The following is a 15,223-nucleotide window of genomic DNA, read 5'->3' on the forward strand; positions in this document are numbered from 1 at the left end:
GAAAATGGAAATCCAAAGAGAAAGCTTTCCCTTCCTGTTCCTGTTCCACTTCCCCTCTTCTTGACCACGAAATTCTGCCTTGAAGAGAGGTATGCATGCCTCTGAAAATCTTAGAAATAATCAGTCTGGTGCAAATGCTCACAACTGAAGATGTCCAACAGATGACAGAAATTTGCCATCTATTTTAGTGACCTGTAAGCCACCATTTCTAAAAATCAATGAAGGAGAGGTAGACATTGGATAGCAGGACCCGTCTTGGACGGCAACTCAGGAAAAAAAAAAAAAAAAGTTCCATTCCCACTCCTGCCACAGTTCTGATCCTGCATTCAAAGGAGCCACTGCTGTCTTGGAATTTTCTCCATAACATTCCCTTCTCAAAAAAAAAAAAACCCAACAAAAAACCTTTCAGTTACCAACAGCAGTCTCTCCTTTCTTGCTGTTACTCTCTACTTCTCTTTCAGCAAGTGACGTCAACTCTGGCTCTGTTTGTTGGTTCTGGTAGGAACTCTGGTCTGGTGGTGTGTCTCCTGTTTGTCTTCCAGCATGTGGCATGGATCCTAGTGTTGGTCCATTGGGCACTTGAAAATACGGAGAGGAGGGAGGGCAAGGTGGCTGAGTGTAGGAAATCTGCTCTGCAAAGTGCTGTCCTCTTGCTGCGCCAGAAAATGGCATTTGTGAGTGCAGCTGATTCGAGAATGGAGCTCCCTGCATGTAGAAATCATTCCAGGGGAGAGCTTGATAGGCAGTGATGCCTGCTGAGGAAAAGGGAAGCCAGAAAACACAGAATAATGAAAATAAGGAAAAGAGGATTAAAACTGTGTATGTGTAAAAATATGTATGTTGTACTTAGGAGAGCAAATCCAGTATCACAGTTATGCCTCAATGGTTACTGCAATAGAGCAGACAACACACACTTCTGTAGGTTGACTTTGTTGTTGTTCATAGCTGTGTTATAATCTACAAAACACATCCCTTCAGCTCAGATTCTGAGTGTATGCAATGATATGAGACACTCCCCCACTATTTTCCAAGTTAGCTCTGTAAAGCGTAAACTGGACCCTTAATCTTCACTTTCATTTATGAAAGCTGCAATCCAGGAAGAAAGAATGGTTTTTAATTAATATCTATAATTCAACTGAACCATTCACTTGCTTACATGCTGAAGTAAGAACTACGGATGTGTGTACACTGACAGATTGGTTCCCTCCCCACTACACTTCCAGAAGCCTAGGCCCTGTGTACCCACACTATCTAACAACCAGAGGATCTCTTCCTTGAATAAAAAATAATGCAAGGAAATTAAAAAAGATGGCCAGCATATATAAATGTATATATTAATATATATATTTGTGTATTTGTGTATATATATTTGTGCCCATGCACATTCCTTCTTCAGTCACAGTCTTCAGTAAACCCACCAATCATCCTGAACATTTCAAGATATTGTTTAGTTACTCCAGAGGAGCAGGAGGCCAAAAGATTTTAGAAATTTACCCAAGCTTCCACCTGGCTGCTGTAACAAGAGCTGTCCTCCCATGTGGTTTTGTACATAGCCTTGTGTGGCTCCTGCTGCCCCATAGTTTACAACTCCACTGTTACCAGGTAAGGTGAGGAAAGCCGAATGGGACTCAGCAGAGGGTGTAGCAGCGAGGTGGACACTGGAGAGCAGACTGCTGGCCAGCTGACCTGGCAGACAGTGGAACTGGGAGAACTGGTGCTGCTGGGGATATTGGGGCAGCTGGTAAATTCCACCCTGACTGTTGAACTGACAGCATGTGGTCTCTACATTGCCTGCTGACTCCAGATGCTCATGGTAATTGCAGGAAACTGGTGAACTCAGACTGTGGGGAGCAAGGAGAGAGGCAATTAAATGATTAAAGCAGGGTCAACAGTTAAAGCAACCTGTATAATAAACAACTGTTTTATCTTCCCCTTGACAGCCACTCTAACCCTGATCTGATTCCAAGCCTTCCTCCCAAATACCAGGCACAGGACAAAAGCAGAAGAAACCACTTGAGCCACATACTTACACAGCAGGATTCTTGGACAATGCCCTGTACCAGGGATTACCCTTCCTTCAGTTCTTCCCACTCTTCAGAGTACATCCCATCACTTAAAATATCCTCTATGAAGGATTCCTCCTCACCGTGCTTCTGAACCCCCTCTTTCACTCAACAAGCATGCAATTCTCAAAGAACTGATTAAAGGTGTCGCTTTTTGGACACCAGGTGCCCTGTCCTAGTAAACATACAAATTTTTTCATACTTAATTTAAATGACATTCTCACCTCCACACCCAACTTCTCACTTATGCTCCCTATTTCCCTGTTTCATGTCCCACCTTCCACCCTCCCAAGGCTTTTCCCTGGGTTCACTTTTTTCATCTCCCTCCAAGATGAACAGATCCCTCCCTCGCTCTAATCCTGTTCCTACCTTTGATTCTGGATGTTGTAAGTGAAGGCCTCCCTGGAGCCGTTTTCCTGACTGGACAAGCTGCATTCACTGCTGGGAGTGTCCAGCATCAAAGGAACAATGTAGCTGTGGTGGCTGAAGGACAGACTAAGAGGTAGGCTGGCCCTGCGGATGGGTGGAGGGCTGGGATGATTTGGGAAGCATTCTGTTCTGCTGGAACTGAAGCTGAGCTGTGGTAACGCCTTTGTCTGAAGTGCTTCACAAGATGCCACCATTCCTTCTGCAGAAGGGACTGTGAGTAAAAAGAGACACTATCACAATATGCTGCTACACCACTAATTAAAAGGAGCAAGCAGAGGCTATCGCAAGAGTGGCAGAAATAAAATGCAAGATGTCAGCGAGTGGAGGTTAACTGATGGGAACAGAAGTAAACAAGTACCAGCATTGCTGCTGGGAAGCAAAAGAGAGTAGTATAGCAACATCTCTGGAACAGAGGATGATGTCTGTTGGTTAAAAAAAATTACCTTCATGCTTTCAGTCTCTGCATACTGGATTTATTCAGTTCACAAGAAGGCAGCCAAATGAAGAAAAGTACTTCCTGGAAAAAAGCCAGGAGCGATCCCCCAGCCATCTTCTTTTTCTACTGTCCTCTGGGAAGAGTGTGCTGCATAGATTGCCCTTTTGAAAAATTTAACTGTGGCTTGAAAGGAATAAAAACGTGCTTTTAGAGATCCACTGTCTAGGTCATTTTTAAAACAAATTTTCACTCTTGGTTTTGGCCTCTGATGAGTCATTAAAAAAAAAAAAAAGTACAGATATCAGCTGATGGGCCTTGGGAAAAGAAGCTGAGAGATGGAAAAGGAAAACAAAACCATTTGGTGGCTAGAGTCTTGTTTGGTCACCTGTCTCCTCAGTCACTGCTGGAAAAGGAGAGAGGAACAGTTTCCTACAGAACAGCCTCTGTGGAAAGAGGACAATACAGGAAAATGAAAAGGTCAGAATCATGTATGCTGGTGATACAGCATAACAAGCATACTCAGAAGTTAAAGAAGCTTGCACATGGTGCAAGAGAGCAAGATTCTCTTTTATCATGCCAAATAGCAAATGATTTTTCTCTTGAGAAGTGCAACCATCAGGTATGTGTGACACAATTTGAAATGATTTTTCAATTCTAGCTAGGCTGACCCAGCACAAGGATGAGGCAGATATGAGATGTATCACTGTTACCTGAGTTCAGGTAAAGTTGGTTAAAGTTGGTCTTCCCTCACACACTATCAAGCATTTGGGGAAAGCTAGCAGTATGGATAGTTTGCATCTGTACTTCACTCTTGCAGCCATATAGAGTAACATCAAATGCACTCCACTGGGTGTGAATCAAAGACCTTAAACATAAAATCAAAACATAAAGTTGTCACAGCAAGCGTGAGCAACCATTAGAGAATTTTGGAATGCATATCCAGAGAGATGGTAGGGAGATTCCATTTCAACACTTTGCAGAACCATTTCTCAGGTTTCCCAGTGTGCTATGCAATTGTGCCTTTCATTGCACCTTTAGCCTTTCCATTATTTTTCAACTCTCTCCAACTATGGAAGAACAGAGTCCTGATGTTTCAATGAAAACTTGAATAGCAGAGATTTTTGGCTTATTTTGAAAACCAGAGCAAGATCTAGGAGGGCATCTCTACAGAATTCACATGCCCAGGCAGGTCTCACTACTGTTAATTTTTTCCTAATTGAAAGTACTACTTCTCCACAACATCTGTGATGTACCTGCCACATTCCTGTGTTTTGACACAGATATCATCCCATGCACCAAAGCATAAGTCAAGACAACATTTTGTTTTCTCACAAGTCAAAACAGCTTAGCCAGAAAAGAAGCTGAAGATCTCTTCTGATTTTTAAAACCTTCATTTGGACTGGTTCTCCTAACCATTCTGTCCCAGAATGTAGCAGTTCACACAAACATTATAAAACAGCAGCCATGTGGAGCACAATTCACCTGAAAAACAGTCGATATGCAGTTAAAGCTTCAATTCAATAATGACAGTAGGATTAACAACTCTGCAGATGGCCTTAGTCTTGCTTAGGATGAATACAAGCAGTATAGCAGTGTAGCCCAGGAAATAACTTCTAAATCCACTTTCACACCTACTAAGAATGATGTTCTGGTTGTCATTTTGTTTAGTATTTGCAACACTTACTGGAGATAATCTTTGTGGATCATGGCAATAGGACACACAGACAATGAGTTGCTGAAGACTACACAGTCTCCAAAGAGCTGCTGCTGCCTTTTCTGAAGTTCCTTCTCGGTCCTTTCAAAGAAAGACACTGTATTTGTATCTTCTGAATAAAGCCACAAATGCTGTGAGAAAAACAATTCCCAGAGAGGAAACACCTGCTAAATCTGACACTTTATTTACAGATTCCAGCATCTTATGAAATTATGAGTTCTGATTAGTGCCTTGAGATAATACTTTAATTTTACAGCTCTGTTGTTTTACCTGACATTGATGAAGAGGCTTTCCAAAGATCATCGGAATGTAACAGTAGGCATTTTTGTTTATTATTCCATTTCTGGGTTTTCATTTCATGAGGCAGCCTTGGTAATTTTTGGAGAGCAATTTAGTAGTTCACAGTTTCAGATCTCTAAACCAGTGCTGGTGCTACACTTGGCTTAAGCATGACTATTCTAAGTCTTCAGTTACACAGCTGTCTTCCCACTACTGTAGCTGCTTTTTCAGCACCCTACTAGAGTTAAAGAGACCCATTCTTTAACACAAATGGCTTCCAATGAATGGGACTGAGCCTTAAATTAACAACAATGGATATTTATATTTCTGTTGAGATGACTGTGATTTCAGTCTTTTACCAGTCTTGAAGGAGACTAAGGCCCATGCTAGACAAGTGTCCCTGAGGTTACAGCAGGGCATGGTTTCAACTGTGAAGACATGGTTTTCAAATGATCTAGGAAGCTACTTTTGCTTTTGCTAACAGACCAGATCACATGCACAAGATTTGTTACCAGAGTGACATCTACCTGTGCTGGAGCCCTTCTTTTTGACATCAGTCATTCATGACTTTCTTAGTCAAGCACTTACTATGTTGATTCCAAAAGGCCTTTATAGGAGATGCTTGCAATGATTTAAGCAGTTAACTATGCACCATCTTGCAGACTGTTCAGGAGGCTGGAGGCCATGGTTATAACTTTTAACAAGCCCAGTGTTGGACACAATACAGCTGATGTTGTTTACAACCTGAGTGACCAGTCTAACCTCAGATAATCTGCTTGCATCTATCAAGACTTCAGCAAAAGGCTCTTTTACTATCAGTCTCTACACGATACACAATCCAGTGCAGTTTATTTTAATAAAACATGTCTGTATAATTGCAGCATTTATGGGAACGTGAAAGGCCATCACAAAGCTTTTCACAGATACATCCTCTTCTTGAAATTATGAGAAAACACTTCTCTCTTGAATATGACATATTGAAAGTAGATAAAATATTCATCAAACTTGGGAGCAACAGCATTCTTCCTTTAATGAACTGAAGATCAGTCAACCAACTTTAACTGCATTGCTTTGAGAGGTGTGTCAGTCTGATCCTCTTCTGGATTTTCAGTAGGCCAGAACCTACCACTTGTTTAAAAGGTATGACTTTTTCTTGCCCTGTCAGCTACACATCATCAGCTTTGAAAGTAATTTGTTCAAAAGCCAGAATCCTAAAGTGAAATCATTAGAGCTTGTAATTTATTTACTGTTCTTTGACAGATCACATCCAGCTTCATCCAGTTGCTCTCAAGACTTCCATTACAATCCCATCTCTGCCACTGAGTAATCATCTTGCTATTTGCATCAGAGCTACCAGTACAGGCTGAGCTCTTGATGGGACCTCAGCAAGACAGCCACACAAAACTAATTATTTCCTGCAAAAGCACCAGTGGGGAAGAAAAAAACTTCTCACAAACCAAAGGCATAGACAATAACTTTTCTTTCTAAAGGGTCAGCTCTAAAGAAGACATAAGCCAATGATTTAACAGATTTAAATATACATCAGTAAGAAATCTCAGACAAACAATAAAACTTCATATAACTGCAAATGTCAAAAAAAACCATCCGTTAACATATAGCAAGCTATCAGTACAGCAAAAGCAGTTAAAAAAAAAAATCTGTGATGAAAGCAAGCTCAAGACTGAATTCTTGAGGCACAAAAGGCTCCTACAACAAGTAGTGTGGCCAACACCAAAATCAGAAGCCATAACTGCCAGCAAGGTAGAGGACATCTCAAATACAACTTGCTGGAACTTTTAATCAGCTTGTTTGGATAAAACTGTACAAAACAGTCAGAACTACTGCCTAGAGCAAGGAAACACAATGGAAGAGGCAGCACTGAACACACCCCAAAGGTGACAGGTAGCAGATCATGGTGTTCTGATGCACTTCAGTCATTTGCTTGTCCTGCTGGAAGTGGTTAAACACATGGCTACCAAGGAAACCACCTGAATAGCCACTCCATTAGGCCTAAGTCTCTCAGTACAGTTGCACCATTACACACAGGTCACAAATTACTTGGCTGAAAAATGCCATGAGCTGTTTCCACAAGGGCCACTTCGACTAAGAAATTGGTTTTGCCTTGTAAATTGATGATCTTTTATATTCATTTATTTTCTCTTTTATTTTGCTTCTATTACTTTGGATTTTATCCTACGCAAGTTTTATCTCCTTCATTTTCTGAGGTATTCTAAAAAAGAAAACATGGGACCTGGATGGCTCTATTTATTTGCAAGCTTTTTTTTTCTGAACAAGAAGGCTAAATTAATTCAAAAGTTGAATTGTTATTTCATTTTTCATCTGTTTCATTTGCTGTTTCCATTCTTAAAGGGAAAATTCTGCCTATATAATGCTAGACCAAAAAAAAAAAAAAAAAACAAAACAAAAAAAAAAAAAAAAAACAAAACCCAAGTTTCATTTTCCTGCATCTAGTATGACAAAACTGCAACTGAACTTTTCGTGGGATTGTGCCATGCAGATCTCTCTTCTACGAGGACTCGATACACCTAGTATCAGCTTTTTGCTCTCAGAGGGAGCAGTAACTCAGGTCTCCACTCCTCTACTCTGCCTGGGCACCAATTCTCCCATGACTTGTAGGAACATAATGTTTAATACTTCCACCTTTCATCAAATGTGATTAGAATTAAACAATCTTAGAGGGCTGGTGGGTTTCATAAACAAAGGGAGTGCGTGGCTCATTACACATATCATATTCCTCCCTTCCCTTAGGAAACCAGGTTAAAAACCAGTCACCAAACCTCACAGTTTGGATGAATTAGCACAGTATGCCTCTTCTCTGAAAAGTTATTTAGAAATGGTTTGGGTTTTTTTTTTCCAAACAGATCTGTATCTGGAAAGTATTTACCAGTCTTAGATGACAAAAATAGATTTCATTACTTCTTGCTGAGCATGATCTAAAGAGAACAAGGGGAAGCTTGTTCCCTGACACAGATCTAGCAGAATGAAGTACATTCTAATACTCACACACCAAAAACACTGAAGATACAGGGGGTTCAGACAAGCAAAGGAAGCCTGTGTTTCATAAAAGCTAGATACATACTCAGTAAATGCAATAGGTGTCAGCCAGCAGCAAGTTGAAAGAGTTCAAAGAGTAAAAACCCAGCTATCTTTACTACTCATTTTCTCACATACCCAGTCCTCTCTCAGGAACATTCACTTGCCCTTTCTCTTCCTTAAACACTCTAGATGGGACTTTTCTTATCTCTCAGATGGCTGCTGGCGTTTTCCACATGGAGAATTGCATTTCAGTGTACAGATTCTCCAGGAAGAAACTGCTTGATACAGATAAGTGACAAGATCACATCCCTGAGTGAAACTTTCTCTAAGAGACATATTCTCTCTTGACTAAATAACATGTCTGCAAATGTACTTTATAAACCTGGAGAGTTATAAATACAAGCATAAAAATACGAGGATGTTTGATTTGTTTCCTTTAAATGAACTATTTTGCAAAATCTTGGTCTTTATCTAATTAAATACAGGACTCAACAGACTGCATGCACCCCTTCATCATTCTGGGAAGCAGTGCATTACTCAAACAGTTTGATCATGTTTACTCTGCTGCAAGAAGTGGAAAAACTGGAACTAACTGAATTATACTCATGTTGCTTAAACAACTTAAGAATTGACCAGTGCAGTCCTAGCCTTGAGACTAGACAGAAAAATTTAAATACAGAAGTGCTAAACTACAGTATCAAGAAAGTATCTCCATTAAGTACTTTTAGCATACATATCCATTTATTAGTATTCTAAGCTTATTGGTACAATATTATAGTTGCTTTCTACAGTGCCAAAATACTTTAAGGGATCAGTACTATAAAAAATACGTTAAAGTCTCTGAGTCATTATTAAAGAATGACTTGCACAGAACTGCCCTTAATACTGATAACCCTGTATATTTAGAATACAATGAAGGGGCAGAAACGTTGGCATGAAATTAAAAATAATTACAATGGGAAGCAGGAAAATATGCACACCACCACCACGTCAGCACATCTATTGCTTGGGATATCCGTTTCTAAGGAAGTGGTGAAATCCTCAGCACTTTGGAAATATTTCCAATTTGTTCCAACTGGAGAATATAAACATATACAGAAAATGCTCTAGGGAACATTCCTGACGCTAGAAAATGCTCTGATATTACACACATGAATACGCAATTGAACAAATCCTCTCTCTTTGGCTGCCATCAATCATTGAAGTCTAAATGTAGCCCAGGTAGAAAACCAGTCCAACAGCACACCCCACTGACTCTCAACAACACTGCAACAGCAATTGTGCCCTATACTTAAAATCTCAACCAGCTTCACTCCTTCAAGGTCTTCACAGAATGGAAAATTACAGTGGCTGGAGAAGACAAGGAACCTCCTTTGGAGATTTAAAGGTGTGTGGAGTACCTGAGGAGGCTCTAAAACCTCAGCAGTTCATACAACGTGTTTCCCTCACACAGCTCACTTGACTACAGTTACAATCTAAACCAGAATATGGGGAGTGCTTATCTGCCATGAAGAGCGTAATAATCAGATTGATACTTTGATCATCATTGAAAGCAGCAGTGCCAGTGTAAAACAGCTATTACAGAAGAATGCCCCAATCACATATCCTTATGAAGTCATATTCAGAATTGCTTGCTGGCTTGGGCCAGGACATGAATAAGGATAGCAAATTTGGCTCTAGTGTTTGCTTGGAGGTACTGCCATGCTGGTAAATATCTGGTAGACACTCAATTATCAGAGAGCTGTTAAACCTAGTGTCATTTTTCAGACTGATGCCACAGGGCTCCCACATCACCTTCCTTAATGTGCCTGGGAACCTATCAACACCACCAGCTAATGTTGCAGCTATGCAAAATACTCGAGTTGATAAGAGGTCTCACCTGAGGAGGAGGCAAGTGGTGCAGGATGTCCACTGAGCTGGCTGGAGTAGTTCCCAGCTGTAGTCTCTATACTCAGCGTGGCAGAGTGGTCATAAGCAATGTCAGGTAGTGGAGGCATGGGCAGAAGAGGTGCCCTAGAGGTACACATAAAAGGTATGAGCACGGGGTAGTGAACAAGGCATTACAACAAAGTACACACTTTTTGAATTATCCTACAATAGACAAATCCCAGATCACTAGCAGGTGGGATGAGGAAACACTCAATGACTTCTAAGTCCAAGGAGAGATGCTGTATCAGCAAGAATTAGGGAAGCAAACCCAGGTCACTCATGTGGAAAGGACAGGAGGCAGTGACAGTGCAATGAAATCATTTCAATCTTTCACTTATTTTTCGTTCTCATTCTATTTTCTTCACAAGAAGACTCTTGCTCCAGATTGCCATAAATACCTCCCTCTGAAGACAAATTTCTTCCCTCACTCACTCCTTTCCTCCCCCTTGGAAGGCTATCTTCTTACCTAGTCCCTTCCCCTACCCCCCAGTAAACATCCCCTGCTCACCTATGAAAGGTGCTAGCTTGTTCTACAGAGAAACCCAGGACTTTGTAAGACTGATCTAACTAAGCAAGATTTCTGTTACTATGTTAAAATACATGGAAATGGAAAGCAATGGTGGGAGAAGGACTGGGATAAAAGAATTCTCAAGTGCACACAGAGCACCTGGCCAACACAGTCACAGAAACTAAAAATTAAGGGATGCTTCCACAGGCCTTTTTATCTTGTCCATTGCTCTCTACATGACTTCAGTCACAGCAATTTCAATAGGTTTTTTTTTTCAAAACAATGCTAGAGGTTAATCAAAAGTGCTTTTAAGAGGGTCCACCACAATATGCCCCAAAATCTGACAGGTTACCAAGGTCCAACTCAATGGTGAGCTCTCCATATCTTAAAAGTAAAGGGAAAATGACAAAGGAAAATATTTAATTCATTGGGTATCTGTTGTATAGAAATGAGAAAACAGAGCAAATCCCTCACCCATAACCATCTGACCCAAGGGGGACTGACACAGTTGAAGATGTTGGATATTTTTTGTTCCCTTTCGTCCTCAACTTCTCCGATTTCCGCCACTTTGCCCTGCGGTTCTGAAACCAGACCTGATAAATGGAAAGAATGGATGCATTCAGAGAGGAAACTTTCTGCACATGGGGACACAGGAAATGAATCAGTACTTACTGCCTCCACGCATCACCAGGTGAACTCAGAAACTTTTCTTTCAAAGAAAGGAACCTCAAGAAGCCTTTCTTCCAGAGCATATGCAGGATGCTAGATACCCTAACTTTTTTCCTTTGGTTTTGGGTTTTTTTTTAAATTTCATTCATTGCCCATGATCTTCAAGGTAAAAAAGATTAACTCCAATATCCTTAGACTCTTTTATCTCCTCATTGTGTCCCATATTAGGAAATGGGAAGAGATAGAGTACATAACTGCAGACTCCACTGCCATTTCAAGTGCAGCAGATGGTTGAGTAGTGCCCCTCCCTGTGAGCTCTCTTCCTTCTTTTGTCACCAGTGGCAGGTATAGTCTCTATCCCAATACTCATGAAGTTCTCTTTCCTTCCTACTTAACATCCACCTCCCTGCCCCACTTCCTCTCCATCAATTTTCTGCACAGAAAACTGCCCAGTCAGCATTGCCACCCCCCAGGTGTTACCATGATACGCTGTGGTGTTACACCAACCACAGCCGCGATCTCCCTCCTCTTCTCATTGTCGGGGTAGTGGTCATCCTGGAACATCTTCTCCAGCTCTTCTAGCTGCTCTAGAAATGATGCATTGTTCAAAGAGAGAGAGATGGGGAGTATGTGATAAAACAAAAAAACCCAAACCAAACCAAACCAAAGATGGGGAGTATGTGATAAGAAAACAAAAAAAACCCAAACCAAACCAAAACCAACCAAAACCAAAAAAACCCACAAAAAACCAACAATGCAAAGAAATAAGGGGAGAACCAAACCAGAACATTTTTTACTATACTCAGAAATAAATGAACAACATAAAAAGGTATTTTTTTAAAGTAAACCACAAAAATGTATTTCCATAATAAAGTAAAAAGCAGCGCCAGGGATGCTTCAAACATAAGGCACTTGGCAACTTTTATTTGAAGAAACCCTCACACCGTGAACAGTGCACTGCAATACCAGCTAGAGCACTTCAGCACCTCCATACTGTGCCTTCACTATGGTGAGGGAAACAAGAGCACCATTGGCACTGCAAGTGTCACAACCTGCCAGAAGGTTCCCTGGTATCTACCTGCACTATAGAAGGTGCGTGACTTCTTCCTGACTGGTGGGAGAATTTCTGGATTCTCAAGTAACTCATTTTTTCCCTTGCTCCCATCATGGCTACTTTTGACTTCCAGAACCGAAGACATCTTGTAGGATTGCTGAGCTGCAGAATGGGCTGAAGCACACTTGGATGATTGGCATGTAGCAGGAACAAACACATCCTGCCTGCAGAGGTCTCCAGGAATTCCACTAGATGCCTTCTCAAAGCACATTCTGCTTTTGTCATTACTTTTTTTCTTCTTTGCCTCCTTTTCAATCCCATCACACTTATAGCTCTCATAGTGTTGATGTGACTCTGACTGACCTGTGGGCTCCTGTGCAAATTCAACCACAGAAAGTAGGGGCACAGACTTCACCTCACTGAGGAAATTCGACAGTCGCCCACACACTGATGCAAGGTTGACCTGGTCATCAAGAGCCACTGAGTCTTGGGAAGATGACCCAGTTGCCTGCAGGGTGCAATACTGTCCATCTTCCTTCACCTTTCCAGGGCTGATCCTATCTTCTGTTCCAATGTTATCCTCAACTTCTTCCTTTACAGCTGAGCTTTGGAATGCAGATACCACACTGCTGCCTGTACCTGCAAAAACAACCAAACATAAACTACAGGAAGAATTCATTCCAGACACAGCATAAAGGGAAGGTTGTGTATCACAAATACAGCAGAGGGAAAACAGTATTTGGGATAACAAAGTTCTTTGAAATAAGGACCAGAAGAAAATTAGTCATTTATCAAGATGCTAAGTGTCATTTTATTAAAATGAGCAAACTAAAATATCACCAAAATCTTAGTCTACTGGGTCAGCAGTGATTAGAAGACAAGTGACATCATTTTTTGATTTATAGAGGTTTCTGTTTCTACCACAGTCAAGATGACTAAGGAAAAAAACTTGTTGTACAAACTTCCAACAACTGTCTTAAATTAGTTTTCTGCAGCTTCAGTCTTAACATTCATGATTTACAAGACAAGCAATGAAATGGTTGGGTGAGAAAAAAAAACAGGTGAAGAAGACTGAACAAGTTTAGTAAAACGCACAAACTGCATTGCAGTAACAAAGACCAAACAGACCTGTCAAAAAGAACACAGCAAGAAAACTAACTAAAGCTGGCAACTGAGCCATTATACTTTCCCAGATGAGATAGACATTTGCAAAACAAGAAAAAAATGTCTCAGAATGTGTGGTCCATATGATTTCTACAACTTAAAAAAAAAATGTGGGGAAAGTGACTATTTCTTAAGAATAGAAAGCAGAATAATAAAAGCAAATCCATATATGTGCTTCTGTCTGAAAAGATGAAAATTTAAGCAGACTATTGGTAGCATTTCAGTTGCTTGTGCCTACAGAGAAATGTGGTTGTTTAATTTTGGAGAAAGAAGATCTAAAATAATAGCATTTCACTGTCCTATTTTTGATACATCGTGGGTAGAGTCCTTCTTAAACCTTCATTCGTGAAGCCAAGCCATGATTTTTGATACATATTAGTACAATGCCAAAATATATTACTTACTTTCTGCCTCAATGTTTCTTTCTTAAACTATTTTTAATCAAGAAGGAACCCCACACCACCAGTCAGATGGGAGAATCCTCATGGAAGTCTGAGGGGATGCCAGGCTGCTTCCAAGACCTTCTGATTTTCTTTATGCAGAATTAAGAAAACCAAATGAGTTGTAGGGGAAAGAGACAGAAGCAGGAAACCATACAGCTATATTAATTTGATCTTGTTACACTGCAACAGTTTCCACTGCTGTTAAATGAGATAAAATATACTGATGGGGAAGGTCAAAGAACTGAGCAAAGCAGAAGCTGGTCTGTAGAATTCTTTTTTCCACCGTCCTCCCCACTGCCTCGGAGCCCCTGTCACTCATGATGTGAAAAAGCTGACATTTCCACGTGTCATCTATTCTACAACTCATGCTCTGCCTCAAATCACAAATTGCATTTTCAGCTTAATGCTTTGGTTCAAGAAGGCTTTTTACTTATTTTTATGCAAATACCAGTACGTGCTTAGATCACAAGGTACATACTGAAGTTTTTGTATGTACCTTGTATAGACAGAAAAGATCTCAACACCTGGGAGTTCTATACCATCAATGGGAATATTCCTCCAAAAGAAAGCGAACTGTAGTCTCTATTTCTAAAACATGTATCAAAGGCAACAACTTGGAACTGCCAAAGAAAAGACCTGGAGCGATGATAGAGTTCAGAGACAAAGAAAGGCCTTCCCAGTAACCACTAGGGAGCTGCCAACTTGGTCATTTCTCCAATTGTTCATATGACAAGAGACCAACCATCACTTTGGCCACTCTTAGATAAGCATAACCTTAAATAGAAGGGATTTTGACTGAGTGGGAACAGCGTACACATAGAATCTTAAAGGCCTGAGCTGCTGAAGGTGGTGGACGTGACTTAGAACAAGTTAACCACTTGCACACTGACAGCAAGATTTTTTAAGGTTGCTTCGAGCACTCCATATAAAGCAGCCTGAAAACCACACAGGGAGAAACATAAACTTCACAGGCCCACCCACGCCAGTGAAGGCAAGGGGATGGAACCTTCCACAGTGGTGAAGGTGGTTAGGTGCCAGCAGCAGAGACACACAGAGGCAGGAGTAACCCCTCGGTGTGACTGAAGACCGCCTACCCCCCAACCCTCATTTCAGCTCTCCAGGTGCTTTTACAACCCAGGTGACCCCAGGGCCACACCGGCACCAGGCCGAACAGAGCCCATTGCCGATTTACACCCCCTCACCCTCCAACCGAGTCACTCGGGGCAAAATGGCGCCTTCCCGCCCGGGGCCGGAGGGGGTGAGGGGTAATGGCTGCCAGCCCACGCCACGCAGGTAACCCCAGCCCGGAGGAGACGGCGGGGTGGTTATCCTCACCCGGGGCTGCTCGTTAAGCTCATTGCCGGGTACAACGAGCTTAATTGTCGGTCGTTAAGGAGAGCCGCTCCCCCCGGTCCCGCGGACCGGCTCTTACCCAGCACTTGAACCGCCCGCTCCTCCTGGGCGCCCGTCCCGTCCAT

At 41.4% G+C, this 15,223-nt stretch overlaps 1 protein-coding gene across 1 annotated transcript; it reads right to left on the reverse strand.

Moving 5' to 3' along the window:
• Positions 1-405: 405 nt before the first annotated feature.
• NOBOX (NOBOX oogenesis homeobox) lies at positions 406-15,223 on the reverse strand. The gene is made up of 8 exons (XM_030469542.1): positions 15,178-15,223; positions 12,163-12,777; positions 11,565-11,671; positions 10,890-11,008; positions 9,858-9,991; positions 2,433-2,703; positions 1,495-1,841; positions 406-755 (listed from the first exon to the last, which is right to left on the reverse strand). Exons 1-8 carry the CDS (start codon positions 15,221-15,223, stop codon positions 406-408), a joined length of 1,989 nt encoding a protein of 662 aa, XP_030325402.1.

Source organism: Calypte anna, chromosome 1 (assembly GCF_003957555.1).
Source record: "Calypte anna isolate BGI_N300 chromosome 1, bCalAnn1_v1.p, whole genome shotgun sequence".
NCBI lineage: Eukaryota > Metazoa > Chordata > Aves > Apodiformes > Trochilidae > Calypte > Calypte anna.

Coding starts and splice junctions, on each gene's coding strand:
- NOBOX (XM_030469542.1), bottom strand. CDS start 15,223: ATGGACGGGACGGGCGCCCAGGAGGAGCGGGCGGTTCAAGTGCTGG. Junction 9,992..10,889: donor CTTGGGTCAGATGGTTATGG/GTGAGGGATTTG, acceptor GTGTACCTCTAG/GGCACCTCTTCTGCCCATGC. Junction 1,842..2,432: donor TACAACATCCAGAATCAAAG/GTAGGAACAGGA, acceptor TGCTCCCCACAG/TCTGAGTTCACCAGTTTCCT.